Source organism: Aquarana catesbeiana, linkage group LG05, assembly GCF_042186555.1.
Source record: "Aquarana catesbeiana isolate 2022-GZ linkage group LG05, ASM4218655v1, whole genome shotgun sequence".
In the NCBI taxonomy this organism is placed as follows: domain Eukaryota; kingdom Metazoa; phylum Chordata; class Amphibia; order Anura; family Ranidae; genus Aquarana; species Aquarana catesbeiana.
In genome coordinates this window covers 602,535,153-602,553,154 of record NC_133328.1, presented here as the reverse complement: position 1 = coordinate 602,553,154, position 18,002 = coordinate 602,535,153, and the positions used below count along the sequence as shown (strand labels likewise).

The 18,002-nt window shown below is 44.0% G+C and overlaps 1 protein-coding gene across 1 annotated transcript in view; it reads right to left on the bottom strand.

Annotated features, from left to right (window-relative positions):
• Positions 1-8,065: 8,065 nt before the first annotated feature.
• The window catches only part of MAL2 (mal, T cell differentiation protein 2), an 83,796-nt gene continuing 73,859 nt past the window's right edge, over positions 8,066-18,002 (bottom strand). Inside the window, exon 4 of the mRNA XM_073632197.1 lies at positions 8,066-8,641. Coding sequence (XP_073488298.1) covers positions 8,567-8,641 — 75 coding nt within the window. The 3' untranslated portion in view covers positions 8,066-8,566. The remainder of the gene's footprint in view (positions 8,642-18,002) is intronic.

Below are 18,002 nucleotides of genomic sequence, written 5' to 3'. Positions count from 1 at the left end.
TAACCACTTTCCTACGGGGGACTTACACCCCCTTCCAGCCCAGGCCATTTTTCAGCTTTCAGCGCTGTCACAATTTGAATGACAATTGCGCGGTCATGCTACACTGTACCTAAACAAATTTTTTATCCTTTTCTTCACACAAACAGAGCTTACTTTTGGTGATATTTAATAACTGCTGGGTTTTTTATTTTTATTTATAAAAAAAAAAAAAAAGAAAGAAAAAAGACCAAACATTTTGAAAAAAAAATGATTTTACTTAGTTTCTGTCAGTAATTGAAAGGCTGAAATGGTAGGCATTGATGAGGTGGCACTTATGGGCACTGATTAGGTGGCACTGATGAGGAGGCACTAATATGCCACACTTATGGGCACTGATAGGTGGCACTGGTGGGCACTAATAGGTGGCACTGGTGGGCGCTGATAGCCGGCACTGGTGGGCACTGATAGGTGACACGGATAGGCGGTACTGATGGGCATTGATGGGCGGCACTAATGGGCGACACTGATGGGCATTGATCGACAGCAGTGATGGGAATTGATGGGCAGCACTGATAGATGGCACTGATAGCCAGCACTGACTGGCATCGCTAATGGGCACTGATTGGTGGCACTTGTGGGCAGTGGTGGGCACCGATTGCTGGCTCCGGTGGGCACTGATTGCTGGCACTGGTGGGCAATGGTGGGCACTGATTGGTGACACTGGTGGGCATCTAATTGTAACCAGGGCACTGATGGTCAGTGCCCTGATTACATACCTAGCTGTCCCCTGTGAGGAGATGCCACTGATCGGTTCTCCTCTCCTCACACTCTGTCAGTGTGAGGCGAGGAGCGCTGATTACCGGCATCTCCGTGTTTACATGTGACTGGCTGTGATTGGACACAGCCGATCACATGGTTAAAGAGCCGTGGACGCGGCTCCTTACAGAAATTGGGGTTGCGCCGTGTCCTAGCAACATGCGGGCGCGCGAGAGCGGCCGTTCTGGGACGCCGTCATATGACGGCGTCCCAGAACGAGAGCTGCACCACCCCGCCGTCATTTGACAGTGGGCAGGCGGCAGCTAGTTAAGGATGACAGAGACCTCGTCAGAAGACCAATTTACAGTAACAGGTTCTATAAGCTTTATCCATATAAGATGGCTGATGTATGTTTATGCACTGCACTTCCAGGGGTGGATGCTGCCCTCTAGTGTCTGGTGCAGCAAGTGTCTTTGCCTTTTTATAACTCGGTTGCCTTCAGAGATCCTATGGATGAGAAAGTGGACTTGTTTACACCAGATGCAGTCCGGTGCGTTTTTATTCTGCATCAAGAACGCATGGACAGTGTTTAACTTTGATTTCAATTACTTAGTTCACATCAGTACAGTGCATTCTAGTGGAGTCAACAAAAGTAGAATGTTGCATTGTTTCTGTATGGCACATCTGGAAAGTGGCAAAAACGCATCGAGAATGCATCAAAAACACACATGTAGAAACACATCTGGATCGCAGAAATTGTGGTGAACTTTCCATCAGGCTTGCACAGAATCTATACAGTGACAGATTTTGCCTGCCAACCAGCAATAGCGTTAACTTCGATATATAAACTTTAGAAATGACATTACATTCAACAATGGAAACTGCAAGATTTGGCACAGTTTCTGGAAAAAGAGTGGAACCTGTCAACTGACTTTCGGCTGATGCTTTTGATAGACCTAGTACAAGCGCTGGCGCACTCAGTCACTTCTATGAGAGCATTGTGGTTACACCACTGGAGGGCAGGCGGAACTTCTACATAAGCCTTCAACATTTCCTATAATGGGAGATTATTGTTTGGCCATCCGCTGAACGACGCAATTAAGCGAATGACAGGAGGAAAAGTCTGGACTGTGGCCACAGACTAGTAGGAGGAGCCGCCTTCCTTCACTCAAGCCTACTGAACTTCAGAAGGTGCAGGAGGCCAAATCTTATAGGACAGGCTGCAGATATAACAGATCACAGTGGAGGTGTCTCAAAGTTACTTTTGACATGAAATCAAGTCCAGAGCAAGCTGCTAAGATGGCTGGAAAATCTTTTTGAAGGTGCGTCCAACCAGTCTCTCCCAGTTGGGGCCAGGGGGCCTGAGTGAAGTTGGTGATTGCAGCCTCCTGGAGGGTTAGGACGACAATAATCAAAGACCAGTGGGTCCAGAAGACAGGTGGGAATACAATGGAGAATTCCAAAGTTGACCACTGAATCCATTTAATGTATGTCCAACAGATCTCAGAAGTGAAAATGTTTGCAAGATTTTTATACTGCTACAAGGCCATCATGCCAGTGATGCTGAAAACATAGAATCATCTGGGGGCCTTTCTCCCCAGTTTTTCTAGTACCTAAGACAGGAGCCTGTTTCAGTTTGAAGAAATCAAATGTGTTCATACACACCAAGGGGTTCAAGATGGAGTCCATGGAGAGAGTCACAGGGACAGTTCAGCAGCAGGACCAGTTGGTATCAATCGACTGGCCGACTCATACTTACATGTACCGATCAATGCCGAGCACCAGAGGCGTGTGAGATTTGGAGTGGCCAGATGTCACTTCCAGTTCAGGTGTCTGCCTTTTACAGAATTGGCACAGCCCCAGGAATCTTTTTGAAGATCTTGTTGGCAGTGGTGGTACCTTGGGCCAGGTGGCACGTGAGGGCGTTTCTATTTGCCTTCTCTTTGAGCTGGGCTGTCTATGGATCAGAAAATCTTTGTGCCTATACAAATTCAACAAGAACTGGAATTTTGGACATTGTCACTGTGCTTCTTTTGGAGGCATGCCTCTCAGCCCAGGAGATAGGATGATTCTGAAGCCAGATGCCAGTCTCTGGGGCTGGGGAGTCCACAATCTGAAGAAACAAGTGCAAGGCTATTGGATCGAGGTGAAGCGCAGACTCCCCAAGTATCTTGAATGAGGAAGCCTTTTCCAGCATTGCAAGCCTTTCAGGATCTTCAAGGGGGCCTGAGTAAGGTTGACAACAAGTAGTAGCCTACATTGCCTGACAAGGGGAAACCAAAAGTCTTTTCTTGTTACATCTTGCAAAGAAACGTTTCGTGGGGCAGAGAACCACTTACAGTCAGTTAATGTTGGTCTTCTTGCCAGGGAAGCAAAATCAATTATTGGTTTGGTTAGGCAGAATATTTTTTCAACAAGTGCCTCATACCAATATTGGCCCTATAGGGTGTTCAAGCAGTAGTTCTCAGGGAGACTTCACTAAACATGCAGCTTCTGATATTTGCAACAGGATACCAATGCAAAGACTCCATCATACAAGGTTCACAGTCCCATGGAATTTTCTGTTTGATCTTTGTCTCTGGTCAAATGAGCAACCCCAAAGCATGTCGGTTTGTTTCTTTCGGATACACTTTAATTAAATAACATATTTGGTCCATCTCCCGAAGCCTCGGGGAGGAGTTGGTCTCCCAGACTTGCGGGCATATTACAGAGCGGCATATCTTACCAGGATAGTGGACTGGCACTGCCATGCTGAAGCTAAACAGTGGGTGGCCATGGAATTGGAGGATTCTAATGACACAGTGAAGAGTTGGCCTTGGATCACCTCGCTCCTGCCGAAAGCCCTTAGGGACCACCCCACCCTTGGCAGCATGCTGATGGTTGCAAGGGATGCTTTCAGACATTCTTCTGTAACATCAATACCTTTCCCCATGGTGCCTATACCGGGCAATCCAGAATTTGTACCGGATCACCAGAACCCTCATTGTCAGCGACTGGCTTCAAATGGCCGTCTTCATCTATGCGATTATTTGGGGCCGGATGGCCAGCCTTCCTCTTCTGCTTGCGTGACGGCTGCAGACACCCCTCTGGATTTCTGGATTAGTCTTCAGTTGCGCAATTTCCTCCATAGGTGCCTGCGCTCTTTGGGCACTCTATGCCAGCTTACAGAACTAGAGCACATATGTCATAGGCAAGAGCTGATCCGTCATTGTCTCTCGTTGATTTATGCCTCTCTGATCCGAACGGAGATGGGGTATATTCCCGGGTTCCTCTCTAAGTGGGAATCGGTCCTTAAAACCCAAATAACATATTTGGACTTCCAGATATAAGTGTGACACTTCTTTCCTAAATCTTTTTTTTTGTTTTCCTTGTACTATTTGGAATATTTATTTAAACTTCCTGTCCTATATACCCCTCGGAACCATTCTGTACTACATCCAAAACGATCAAAGAGTTTGGATTTTAGATATTCTTTACAATTCCCTGATGCTCCTCCTTAACTCTAAAAGTCTAAAAATGGAAAAAAAAACTAACAGATCCTCACATAAACAAGTGATGTGAATGCAGGGATCTCTCCCCCGCTCTATTGTATTCTGACAGTGAATGCAGGGAACTCTCCCCTGGCAGAATACACAGATCAATGCTGCAGCCATTGGCTGCAAGCACTGATTAATGTTGTCCATCGGATCCATTTGACAGAAGCTGGTCTTAGACCGGCTTCTGTTGAACAGACAGCGGTTGACTCAAAATGAAATTCGATTTTCAGTCCATGCATACCAACCTTAAAGTGGATGTAAACTCAATGTCATCCTTTCTAAACTACTGCCATAGGGGTTATCTATAAGGATATACATGCCTCCTGCATGTATCTTTACCTGTCAAATGTCTCCCCTCTGTCTGTTATGAGAGCCGAAAAACTGCATATTCTCTGGGTGGGTTTGTTGTCTGGAGCTCGGTGGGTGGAGTCGTGATGTCAGTAGACTCCCCGCCCACCTCTACACTCCCCTTGTCAATATGCATTTTCTCCTGTGTATTTCTAACACTGACCTTCTGCTATGATCTCTAACATCCAGTGAAAAGACAGGAAAGTAACCACATGACTTCAGCATGCCAAATCATGCTGAGGTGTGATACAGCCAATCCTTGCAGAGCTGCTGAAGAAAGGAGTGGGGGTGGGAATTAAAAAATAATGCATGTCTTATGCCCTGTACACACGGTCGGATTTTCCGACGGAAAATGTGTGATAGGACCTTGTTGTCGGAAATTCCGACCATGTGTGGGCTCCATCACACATTTTCCATCGGAATTTCCGACACACAAAGTTTGAGAGCGTGCTATAAAATTTTCCGACAACAAAAAACGTTGTCAGAAATTCCGATCGTGTGTACACAAATCCGACGTACAAGGTGGCATGCATGCTCAGAATAAATTAAGAGACGAAAGCTATTGGCTACTGCCCTGTTTATAGTCCCGATGTACGTGTTTTACGTCACCGCATTCAGAGCTAACAGATTTTCCGACAAGTTTGTGTGACCGTGTGTATGCAAGACAAGTTTGAGCCAACATCCGTCGGAAAAAATCCATGGATTTTGTTGTCAGAATGTCCGATCCATGTCCGACCGTGTGTACAGGGCATTAGGCTAGTGCACGAGATATGTAAATCACCTGTCACTCACAGCAAGGGGGAGGATTTGACAAAGTTTTTCTCTGTTTGTCAAGATTTATCTCACTGAACAATAAGAGGATTGCTCAGAGCTGGATTAACTCTGTGTGGCAAGACTGGGCTCAAATGATAGGAAATCTTATACTCTACATTATGACATAAAAAAAAAAAATAAATACAAATTGGGGTTTACATCCACTTTAAGGTAGGTTTGTGCAGTCAGCAGACTGTCATTGATTTCAGACAGGCTGCTTTCACACCCCTGCATGGAACATCTGTGCATCCTGGGAGGCTGAAGATGGCCTTTTGCAAGTGAGTATGGATCTTTACGACCATGTGCATGAGGCCTTACTGTAAAACCCTAATACAAATGTCTTTAAACTCCCTTTAAACATTTTATTTTACAGCCACGAATCTTAGCTGTCCTATAAGATTTTTAGTTGAGGGGAAACACTGGTATTTTGCACTGCATTAGACATAGACACAAAGGGTTGCTTTCAGTCTGTAGAAGACGCTTGGAGGGAAATAATTTCTAGTAATAATACTGCTAAGACAGATTGCTTCTTACTACACAGGGTGATCTGTGATTAGTGATGGTCCTGAATTCTGGTTTCCAACCTTCTATACTGGAAACATCACAGTTTAGTTTCCTTAACAGCCTCCATAACGACTACCCCAGGTCCCAAATGAGCAGCATGCACTGCTATGGCTTTTGTTACACCATTGTGTAGGAGCTTATGTAAGAAAGGCTTCCCAAGAGAAACATTTCTTGATGAAGAACAAACATAACATTGCAAAGCACTTGTCTACATGTGCATCCCTTCATATAGTGGAAGTCAGAACTAAAGAGAAAACCTTCCAGTGGTGTTCCGCACACTTTGGAGAGATTTCTGCTCACTTCCTGTTGCGTTCCTTGGGACAGAAAGTGAAGCCTCCACAATGGCACAGAAAAGAAACCTTACAAAGATTTTAATCATGACCTATCTACCTAAAACTAGACACTGATTTGGTTTTATATTTACTTTAGAGTGTAACTGCACCAACCATGTCCCAATTTTTTTCGATAATATGTTTATTAAAAAGTTTTCCAAATACAAAAAAAAAAAAAGAAAAAACAGGAAAGGAAGGATTAACAACAGGTACATACATGTAGAGGGATACTTTAAGGACAGTGACCAGCCTAATGCATCCAGGTGCATAAGAAAAGCGAACACGAAAAAGGTTGGCCTCGCCGAGTGTCTAACTGATTACATTACAGAAAATATACGCTTGGAAATCAACAATAGAAGCTTCAGTATAACAGGCCTAAAATCAGCAGCAGGAGTTAAAAACAAATTAATAATCCAATGGGATTGATTGGATAACAAAACCTCAGACAAAAAGGGGGGGAGGGGAGAAAAGGAGGGAACAGATCACACCCCATCAAACTTCCTGCTCCCTGCCAACAGACCCAATCATTCCTCTACCAGAGGGGGAGGAGAAGGGGGAAGGGGAGAGAGAGGGTCAAATGCATGGGCAAGAAAAGGAAAGAGGCGAGAGGGAAAACTCTCCAGAGGAATAATAAGAGTGCTAAGCACTGGTGCAGGCCCAGCAATACATTTTTGACAAGTGGCTCTTCAATCTAGTCAATGATTTCTCATTGGATAGGGGACAGCTGAGTATACGACTGGAAATGTGGCTTTTTGGCGATGGAGATAAGTATATGTGTGCAGTTACAATTTAACCCACCCAGACTGGAAGGTCCAATGCCATGCATGGCCGAGGTGAGGATTAGATTATTTAGAACTAATCTAGAAGGCAACAACAGGCACATCTAAAGTAGCCATTTATACTTACAAGGATTTTCAGAGATATTGTAAAATTTGTGTGTGACAGGGTCAATCCTTGACCTTGCTGAGAAAAAGGATAGGGGTACATCACCCCCTTTGCAGGTTTGTTGGTCAAATCACAAGTTTGGACCTACTACCCTAGGGTGAACTTCTCCCTGCTCTTGTCTTTCAGGTAGTCCTTTGCCTTGTGGTTATCTTGGCCTTAAAAAGGACCTGTGGCCAGGAGTAGAAAACCAAAACATATTAAACGGGGAAGCAGGGACCTCCAGGTGCTTTCCCATTGGATTTTTTTAATCTAAAGTGCCCCCAAACTCCAGATACTGGGGAGCTCTGATTAAGGAGGAATGTATCAGGAGAATCACCGAGTCATCACTTTTTGACTCGCCTGAATATTTGCATGCCTGATCTACAGAGGATCAAGAATGCTGTGAAGCCAGACAATTGTCATTTATCAATTGTATGATTCTCTGTTAATTAGACAATTCCGTATGCAAATATTAAAGATGATAAAAACAAAAAAAATCACAGATTTCCCTGATATTCCAGTTTTTTCCACTAATCACTAGCTCTGATATGGAATAATGAGGGGCCTCTGTGGTCAACAGCTCTGCTGTGCTCACTCGTGCCTCCCACCAGTGGTCCATCACTTTGATGGGTGGCCTCACTAGCCAATACTGAGGTGTAGGAGGCCCGTCCAGTTATACCTGATGGAGCCCCACTATGGAGAATACGTTATCAGATGGAATGAAGTACATTTATTTATAGGAAAAAAAATGTATATACAGGTTTCCTTTTGTGAAGACCATAGTAGCAAAAGTTAATCATTTAGTCAAAGGGCTTTATTTTTGTTTTTATTTTAAAGATTATTGTTTAACATAAAAATTCCCCAAATACATACATGAATAGCACTTTCAGCTAAAAAAAAAAGTCCATATGCAATTTTTTTAAATTAAAATACATAGCCATTACATTTCCGTTTCTATTTGTATTTTTTGTATTATTCACTTTGGGAACACGGGGCTTCGTATATGAAAACTGGAAGGAAGGAAACAAGAAAGTGTTATCCATAGGAAAACGGCACTTGGAATGCTGACAGTTTATGTGCGACACCTCTGTTTTCCTCTCCCTACACTTTTCACACGTTGGCCACAGAACCAGCTAGGAACCAGTCCATTCAGCTTGTAATGTCTCGGCACTGAGGTCAGGCTCCTTCTGCGGGTCATTCTGGAACCCAGACCATTGTCTTTCAGTTTATCAGGTGATAGTGCTCTCTTGCTTTTTTTCATTCGTTGACTTGTATCAGTTTCCAACAGGTCCATCTGGTTTAGCTTATTCCAGGTTACTGCCCCCTCCACCTTCTGAATCCCAGCACCGTGCTACAACCATAGCAAACTGTGACTGCAAAGGCAAAAATCTGTGAACACAGAAAAAGGGAAAATGTCAGTATGTGTATAAATAGATGCAACCTTTTGTTCTTAGTTGAACCAAGAGTAGTCTTGTACACTATTAGCCATGGAGTAATGCGGAAAGTATGGAAAGTAAGTGATACCTTTTCCTGGTAAAAATACAAGCTTTAGAAGCCTATTAGGTTTCTTCCTCATTGTAATGCCTGAGGAAAAAAAAAACGTGTTTTGAAAGCTTTCAACGGCCTCGTTCACAAGGTGTATGCATCCATGCCCTGTATGAGGGCTGTTACTCTCATGGGGATCTACAGGTGTTCTGTGTGACTGCTTAGTGGGTTTTTTTTTAATTTTTTTTTTTTATTAACCACTTAAAGAGGAAATAAAGTCTTTTTGTTTAATTGTACCTACAGGTAAACCTATATTAAGGCGTACCTGTAGGTATTGTAAATATCTCCTAAACTTGCACCGTTTAGGTGATATTTACTATATATGCCGCTGACATAATCAGCGCATGCGCTCTGAAGGAACGCTCATGCCGTTTCATCAGGGCCCTGTGCTGTGACCGGAGGCTTCCGCTCGCATGTGCAGGAGTGATGTCATCGCGGAGCCCGCAAACCCGGAAGAAACCCCAGGGAAGATGATGTTAGCCATCTCAGCGGTGTGCGGGCATCGCTGCAGGGCTTTGTTCTAAGGCAAGTATTTCATAATGCGCTAGTATGCACGCCTTTGTCTTACAGGTTTTTTTTCTGTTTTTTTTTTTGTTTTTTGTTTTTAAATCGGTTTACAACCTCTTTAAGCTCCGGAAGGTTTTACCCCCTTCTTGACCAGGGCATTTTTTGCTATTTAACACTGCGCTACTTTTAACTGGCAATTGTTCGGGCATGCAACAGTGTACGAAAATGAAATTTATATAATTTTTGCACACAAATAGAGCTTTCTTTTGGTGGTATTTGATCACCACTGTTTTATTTTTTATTATATAAATAAAAAAAGACCAACATTTTTGAAAAAAAAAAAAAACACTATTTTTCTGCTATAAATCAGATCCAATAGAAAAATAAAATTTGTTCATAAATTTAGGCAAGAATGTATTCTGTTTTGGTAAAAAATCCCAATAAGTATATATTATTTGGTTTGCGTGTAAGTTATAGCGTCTACAAACTATCGTGTATATATACTGGAATTGTTTTTTTTATACTACTAAAGGCGGTGATCAGCAACTTATAGTGGGAAAGTGTGCAGCGGGAAATTTGACACTGACACTGGATGGGTACACTGACATCACTAGTGACTCTAATACAGTGGTCAGTGACAATACTATACACTGTCACTATACTAATGACATTGTCTGGGAAGGGGTTAACATCTAGGACTTTTAAATGGTTAAAGTGGTTCTAAAAGGCAGAAGTTTTTTTTTTATCTTAATGCATTCTATGTATTAAGATAAAAAAACCTTCTGTGTGCAGCTCCCCCTTTGATACTTACCTGAGCCCCATCTCGATCCAGCAATGTTGTACGAGAGCCTCGGCTGTCCAGGATTGGCCCTCCTGATTGGCTGAGACACAGCAGTGGGTGCCATTGGCTCCCGCTGCTGTCAATCAAAGTCAGTGAGCCAATCAGGAGAGAGTGGGGTGGGGCCCAGCCACAGCTCCGTGTCTGAATGGACACAGAGCAGCTGCTCAGCTCAGGTGACCCCATAGCAAGCTGCTTGCTGTGGGGGCACTTGACAGGAGGGAGGGGCCAAGAGCATCAGCTGGGGACCCGAGAAGAAGAGGATCTGGGATTCTCTATGCAAAACTACTGCACAGAGCAGGTAAGTATAACATGTTTGTTATGTTTAAACAAAAAAAAAAAAAACAAGACTTATGTGCTTAACGGAAAAATGTGTTTTAGTTTTGTTTTGGATAGATGTGTTATGTTACTAATTTTACTAATTTCAATTCGTTATGGAATTAGTTTAGTTTGGTTTCAGAATTTGTTTTGTTTTTGTTAAAATTTGTTTAATTTATTAATTGTATAACAAATTCCAACTTTTGGATCGACTGATTCAAATTCTATATGAAGAAATAGCTGGTTGTTAAAGCAGTGGGCCGGGAAGCCGGCCACCCGAGTCCTTAACAACCATGAGTCATCTGTCCGTGGGCTTCCCCACTGACAGATGAATGTTAAAGATAAAGAATGCCAGAAATTGCCCACATTAAAAAAATGACATTTCTAAAGAAAAAAATGCATGAAATTACATTTAAATTTCCGGCAATACAATACCATTACCGGCATTAGAAAAATGTTTTTTAAAAAACGACGTGCCCCCCCCCCCCCCCAAATCCATACCAGACCCTTATCCGAGCATGCAGCCTGGCAGATCAGGAAGGGAGGGGCCAGCGAGCGCCCCCCAACCCCCCCCCCCCTCCTGAACTATACCAAGTTACATGCTCTCAACATGGGGGGTGGGTGCATGTTGATGGGGACAAGGGCCTCTTGCCGACAACCCTGGGCTGTGATTGTCAGGGGCTGCAAGTGGGGGGCTTATCGGAATCTGATAAGCCCAGGCGGACAGGCGTAGTGGGCGTACGCACACCCTACCTGAAAATGCTGCATCATGTACATGTACGTGATGCAGGGCAGCAGGGCCACCCTGCCGCAGTACAAAGGCGGTGGGCGTTCTGCAAGTGGTTAAAGTGGAATTAAACCCTGCTATACTTTACAGCCAAGGAAGCTGCCATCTTAGCCTCTGTTTCATCTGCAATTGCCATGTTGCTGCACATGTGATGGCTTGACAGCCAGTGTGATGATCACTGCTCCTTACATTTGTGGTCATTGGGAAAAATCCCCCATTAACAGATAGCTTGAAGGTTCATTGTTGTCAGTGGTTATTTATCTCAGAGACATATTCCTCATTGCTCAAGGAACTTCCAGCAACCTCTGGAGAAACATTTAGGGTTCCACTGAACACTGGTTGAGAGAGGCTACTCTATAGTATTCCCCTTCTCTCCTCTTTCCACAGGTACTTAAAGGTGATGTCCAGCCTGAGCTCATTTGGCTGTACTTATCCTATGGGTCACAGGACTGCAATTCATTTTGCACTCCTCTGACCCATTGTCAGCAGAGAGCAGGCTGAGGTCCACTCTCTGCTGACGTCACAGGAATCAGTCCAGGCAGTGTGTCATCCCGACAATAAAGTCTGGATGCGGCAGGTGCCTGGACTGATACCCATCTCAGCCTCTCAGCGAGCCGCTGCGAGGCTGAGACGGCCGCACCCTGCCCCTCCACAGCACAGCGCTCCAGTGAGCACGCACACGCATGGGGGGGTGGGGCAGAGCGGAGAGCTGCTGACTGACAGTCTACAGCTCTCTGCCTCGGGGAGTTGTGAGAACTGAGCCATCGGTGGTGTTCGATGGATGGGAAGACCTCTGTGAGTAAGCATTTAAAGGAAGGAAGGAAGTTCACACTTACAGGAAACAATTCTAAATGCACGTTTTTGCAGAAAACCAAAATGTGCATTCATTATTGCTTTTAGCCTGTATTTCTGCATGGGCTTTCTGTTTGAAAGTATTGTGGACTATAGTGGACTCGGAGCACTCATTACCGCAGCCCATTGAAACTACAAGTCCGTCTGCTGTGGTCCAAGACGGTACTTGTAACTTATCTATTCACGAATGCCTGAATGAATGGCAGGGCTGTGTGGGCGCACTGTTTTCAAAAAGTGACAGCGGGTGTCGGGAGAAGATCCCCTGCCTGCTGTCATGGGGGTGGGGGGATATCGAGGACAGAGGGGGCAGGAGCTGGAACATGTTACATGTTCCACTCTAAATAAGGTGAACTTAGCCTTTAAACAAAAAAAATGACTTTTTGTACTTTTACCTGCAGTTTTTTAAGTTAGTGCTAAGTTCTCTTTAAACATTAGGCCAACAGTTTCTATGAAAAGAAGAGATTTTTAAAACAGGAATTTTGTGAAAATATTTAACAAAATGTAATGAATGACTTGAAAAGCATTTAGAAGGTGACAGATGTTTAAATAAGGAAAGTCAAAATTATAAGTGTAAAAGTATTTATTGACCCTTCTCAAGTGAAGGCGTTTCTTGTGTTTGCTGTCCTCAGGTATTTGTCTGAAGGGCTCATAAGAACCTTACTCCAAGGAGACAGGCATCTACAAGTGACAATCTGACCATTCAAGTGGTGATAAGATCTCTCAACAGCTTCTTGACAAAAGACGTAGGGCTCATGCACATTGGACGTTTTTAATGTAGTTGTTAGGGGCATCTGGCATTTTTTTTCCACCTCTAAATGCCCCTGCATTGTAGCCTATATGTCCATGCACGCATAGAAGTTTGGAGGCAGGGGCATTTAGAGGCAGAAAAAAAAAATCTACTGCCAGCACGTCTAGCTGCAACAGTGTTTTGGCAGAAAAAACACTTGACGCCTGTGAACGCGTGTTAGATGTGTTTTAGCGCTTGAGTGGTCATCCATTTCAATGGTCAGAATTATAGTGATTGAGGCTTGTAAACGCGTCGAAAGCGTTTACAAGCACCAATTGTTTTTTTTTTTTTCTACCACAAAGCTGCTGCCAGGAGTAAAGGCTTCTAGGAGAGATGTCAAAATGTGCAGTGTGCATGAGGCTGGGGGAACCCTTGCTCCGTTGTTCTTATATGGCTTCTCAGGGATACAAGGATAGGCAATGCAAGCACTTGTTCTTCCATCTCTCCTCATTCCTGACTTTGTTGCCGAACTGCAATTTACACAGCAAGTGACTACCCAAAAAATTCTTTATCTTTTCACTTTCTGTTGATTCCACTACTAGCAGCGGCCCACACGGGTGATGCTACCGTGTCGGGTGCTTGTGAGTCACGTGAGGTCATGGGCTACATGGCTAATGTTTCAGTGCTCAGTTGGCATGAGCAGACAGACTGGATCTTATACCCTACAGCCCCTGGGAGGTTTTAGCTATGTGCGTTTAATCATGGCTAGATCCAGGGGCTTTCTCTATCTCAGTTTGTCTTTTGTTTTCTACTACTATGCCGTGCAGTTGCGTGAGACTGACTGCCTTTTACAAACACTGTATTTCCAATGTGCAGCCCCCCTGCAGGGCAAGTGCTTTTTGCTGCAATGTATGCTGATACACCCGGGCCATCGTACAGTCCAGGCCAGTTTGATCTCTAGGGGACAGCTAGTCCACAAAGGGCCCCCATTTCAATATGTTTTTAACTGAATACAATGTTGTCCACACCCATAGTATCATGGAATGTTCGAGGAGCGAATGACCCCTTGAAACCAGGGCTGGCGCAAGGATTTTTGACACCCTAGGCGAAACCTAATTTTGCTGCCCCCCCCCCCGGCTCCACCCCTGACTTCACCCTTTTTGCCCTGCCCACCCACCTTTCTAATGAAGCGCCCATCAAATGCAGCCTCACCAGCGCCCATCAAATGCAGCCTCACCAGCGCCCATCAATTGCAGCCTCACCAGCGCCCATTAATGCAACCTACCAGCACCCATCAAATGCAGCCTCACCAGCACCCATCAGTGAATGTTTGCTTGCTTCCGTTGATTCGGGAGTCTGGACACAGACACAGTCCTCCATCAGGCGCTGTGCCTCTGACACTATGTGTGAACGGAGCGGTGGCTGCCTGCTGATGCTGAGACTTAGCTGCTTGCTACAGAGAGAAGAGAGTAGGAACACCAGTGGCCGGGCACCCTAGGCAGCAGGGCGCCCTAGCCAGCTGCCTAGTTTGCCTAGTGGTAGCAGCTGCCCTGCCTGAAACGGACCATGATCTCCTCTTGTTTGCGCAAGTTTCACCCCGCCATCATTGGCCTGCAGGAGACTCATCTTCTGAAGGACAATGTGGGGTGTCTGCAATACGCCTGAGTTGGCAAGTCATATCACTCCACCCACTCCGCTTACTCCCGCGGGGTGAGTGTACTGATACACAAAGCGCTGGTATAACGAGAGCTTGACTCGATGGTGGACACTTCTGGTAGATATGTATTTATTTAGTGTAAACTGTATACCTTAACATTGCTGTTGGCTTTCATATGTATCCCACCCCCGTTTTCATGGGATGTGTTACAGTTGCTGCTGATGTACCTGGCAAGTAAGCCTGATGTTCCGGTGCTGATTATGGGAGATTTCAATTGCTATCTAGACCCCAGATTGGATAGACACCCTCCTGTCCCCCCCCCAGGGGCGGCAGAGGTACTGCTTAAAGTCGCCTACTGGCGGAGGTGGGCTGGACAAACATATGGCGCATACGTAACCCCGGGCACGAAGCACTTTTCATGCTTCTTCAAAACCCATGGCTCCCTGTCACGTATCAATCTCAGTATAGGCACACCTAATAAAAAAAAAAAAAAAAAAAATACAAATTTAAACTTGTAAACAAAAAGTTCCAGAAAAGGCCTGGTCTTAAAGTGGTTAGTTCCAAAAGAGTGAATTGCAACTATGAGGCTCATGGCACTGCTACTTATCAAGAGGAAATTAGGGCAAGGTACAGTAAATCTTTTTTTGAGTACTGCTTAGACACAATTAACATTTATAGATGTTCCCTATAGGGCAGCAAAAGTTTGACTTTTGATTTCAGGTCTACCTAAAAATACCTTGTCGCCAGATAATTTATTTCAAGAAAAAAATTCCCATAAGATTATATGTGCACTTAACATATTTTGTGCATGCAGTTTACCTGCAAAACCTCCCTTGTGTATGTTGAAGGAAGCAACAGCAAGTAGCTTTCTATAATGTGAATTATATATACATGCATTAAACATTTCTATCCAGCAGGTGGCACTGTGGTATGATAGTGTGTTGTTCTATGGTAAAGTAATAACAGGATGTTCTGTCAATGTTAAGTGCCTGTACTTGTATTGTCTTGTTTCCTGTAAGACATGCATTGCTAATCCTCCATGAAAGTAAAGTATTCTCTGTATACAAAAAGCCTCCAAGCGCATGATTCAATAACCTGCTAATAGTTTAGACATCCAAAAGTCCTGAGACTGCTGCTGCACATCCTTCTTGGATGTGATGTCACCAACCCCAGCAGAATGAGAGCTGTCACTCAAGGGACACTCTATAGCAGGGACATGCAATTAGCGGACCTCCAGCTGTTGCAGAACTACAAGTCCCATGAGGCATAGCAAGACTGACAACCACAAGCATGAGACTCAGAGGCAGAGGCATGATGGGACTTGTAGTTTTGCAACAGCGGGAGGTTTGCTAATTGCATATCCATGCTCTGTAGAATTCCCTATCTCTACTTTCCTGACAGCTACATAAAAGGTTATGTAGAGAGGTGCCTAATAGCTGGGCCAGCAGAGACAGTAATAAGACACTCCCAGAAAGGTAGAGAGCTATGACAGGCAAGGAGGGAGAAGGCTTTGCTAGGGAATTGACTAGTCAAATTTTCTAGCAAGTTCAAAAGCACATTGCAAGTTAATAAAAATGTCTAAAAAGTAAAAACACTGGAAGTAAGTATGTAAAACACTTAAATTACCCTTACTTTTACCCTCAAATTTTTAAGTTGGTGACAGTGTTTCTTTAAAGCAGTATTAAACCCAAAAGAAAACATTATATTGCAGTTTGCCAATTCTTAGATGTGATAGCTGTATTTTTTTTCTTTTTTAGTATTTTTTCTTCTACTTCCATCTAGTAATCCAGCTAGTAAATTTGTTGTTTCTCACAGCACAAGCTCTCCAGCAGAAAATATTGAGTTAACATTGGATGAGACAAAGCACTTTACACTGGCAAGGGTGCTTACAACGATCAGCTTTTATTTATTCATGCTAAACATCTATCCCAAAAGGGAAAAAAAAAAAAAAAACGTGAGCTGGAGTTTAACTTTAGTTTGTTAGTGGTTCTAAATCTGCTAATACATTTAAAGCGGTTGTAAATGCTCAAGTTTTTTTACCTTCATGCATTCTATGCATGAAGGTAAAAAAAACTCTTTGCAGCAGCCCCCCAGTGCCCCCTAAAACTTACCTGGGCCCCATCTTGATTTAGCGATATGCACGAAAGTCTCAGCTCTCCGGGAACTCTCCACCCTCATCAGTCAATCACAGCCAATGAGGAGAGAGAGGGGCGCGGGGCCGAGCAACGGCCCTGCGTGTGAATGTACATGCAGAGCAGCAGCTCGGGAGCGAGCCTGCTTGGATGCCCCCATAGCAAGCTGCTTGCTCTGGGGGCACTTGGAAGGAGGGAGGGGCCAGGAGTACTGGCGGGAGACCCAAGAAGAGGCAGATCAAGGCTGCTCTATGCAAAACCATTGCATAGAGCAGGTACAGTGAGAAAAATAATTATTTGATCCCCTGCAGATTTTGTAAGTTTGCCCACTTGCAAAGAAATTAAGGGTCTATAATTTTTTTTTTATCATAGGTGTATTTTAAATGATAGAGATAGAATATCAAACAAAAATCCCGAAAAAACACATGATACAAATGTTATAAATTCAGTTGCAGTACAGTGAGTAAAATAAGTATTTGATCCCCAAGCAAAACATGACTTAGTACTTGGTGGAGAAACCCTTGTTGGCAAGCACAGAGGTAAGACATTTCTTGTAGTTGGTTTACCAGGTTTACACACATCTCAGGAAGGATTTTGGTCCACACTTTTTTACAGATCTTCTCAAAATCCTTATGGTTTCTTGGCTGTCGCTTAGCAACTCAAAGTTTCAGCTCCCACCATAAATTTTCTATAGGATTAAGGTCTGAAGACTGGCTAGGCCACTCCATGACCTTAATGTGCTTCTTCTTGAGCCACTCCTTTGTTGCCTTGGTGGTATGTTTTGGGTCATTGTCATGCTGGAAGACCCATTTTCAGTGTTCTGGCTGAGAGAAGAAGTTCTCATCCAAGATTTTACAATACATGGCCCCGTCCATTGGCCCCTCAATGCGGCAAAGTCGGCCTGTACCTTTGGCAGAGAAACAGCCCCAAAGCATAATGTTTCCACCTCCATGTTTGACTATAGGGATGGTGTTCTTAGGGTCATAGTCAGCATTTTTCTTCCTCTAAACACGGTGAGTCGGGTTAATGCCAAAGAGCTCAAATTTGGTGTCATCTGACCACAGCACTTTCTCTCAACCCTTCTCTGAATAATTTAGATGTTCATTGGCAAACTTCAGACGGACCTGTACATGTGACTTCTTGAGGAGGGGGCCTTGCAGACGCTGCAGGATTTCAATCCATTGTGGTGTATTGTGTTACTAATGGGTTGTATGGTGACTGCTTTGAGATCATTCACAAGCTCCTCCCATGAAGTTCTAGGCTGAGCTCTCATTTTTCTTATGATCATCCTTACTCTATGAGGCGAAATCTTGCATGGAGCTCCAGACCGAGGGCGATTGATGGTTATTTTGTATTTCTTCCATTTGCGAATAAACGCTCCAGCAGT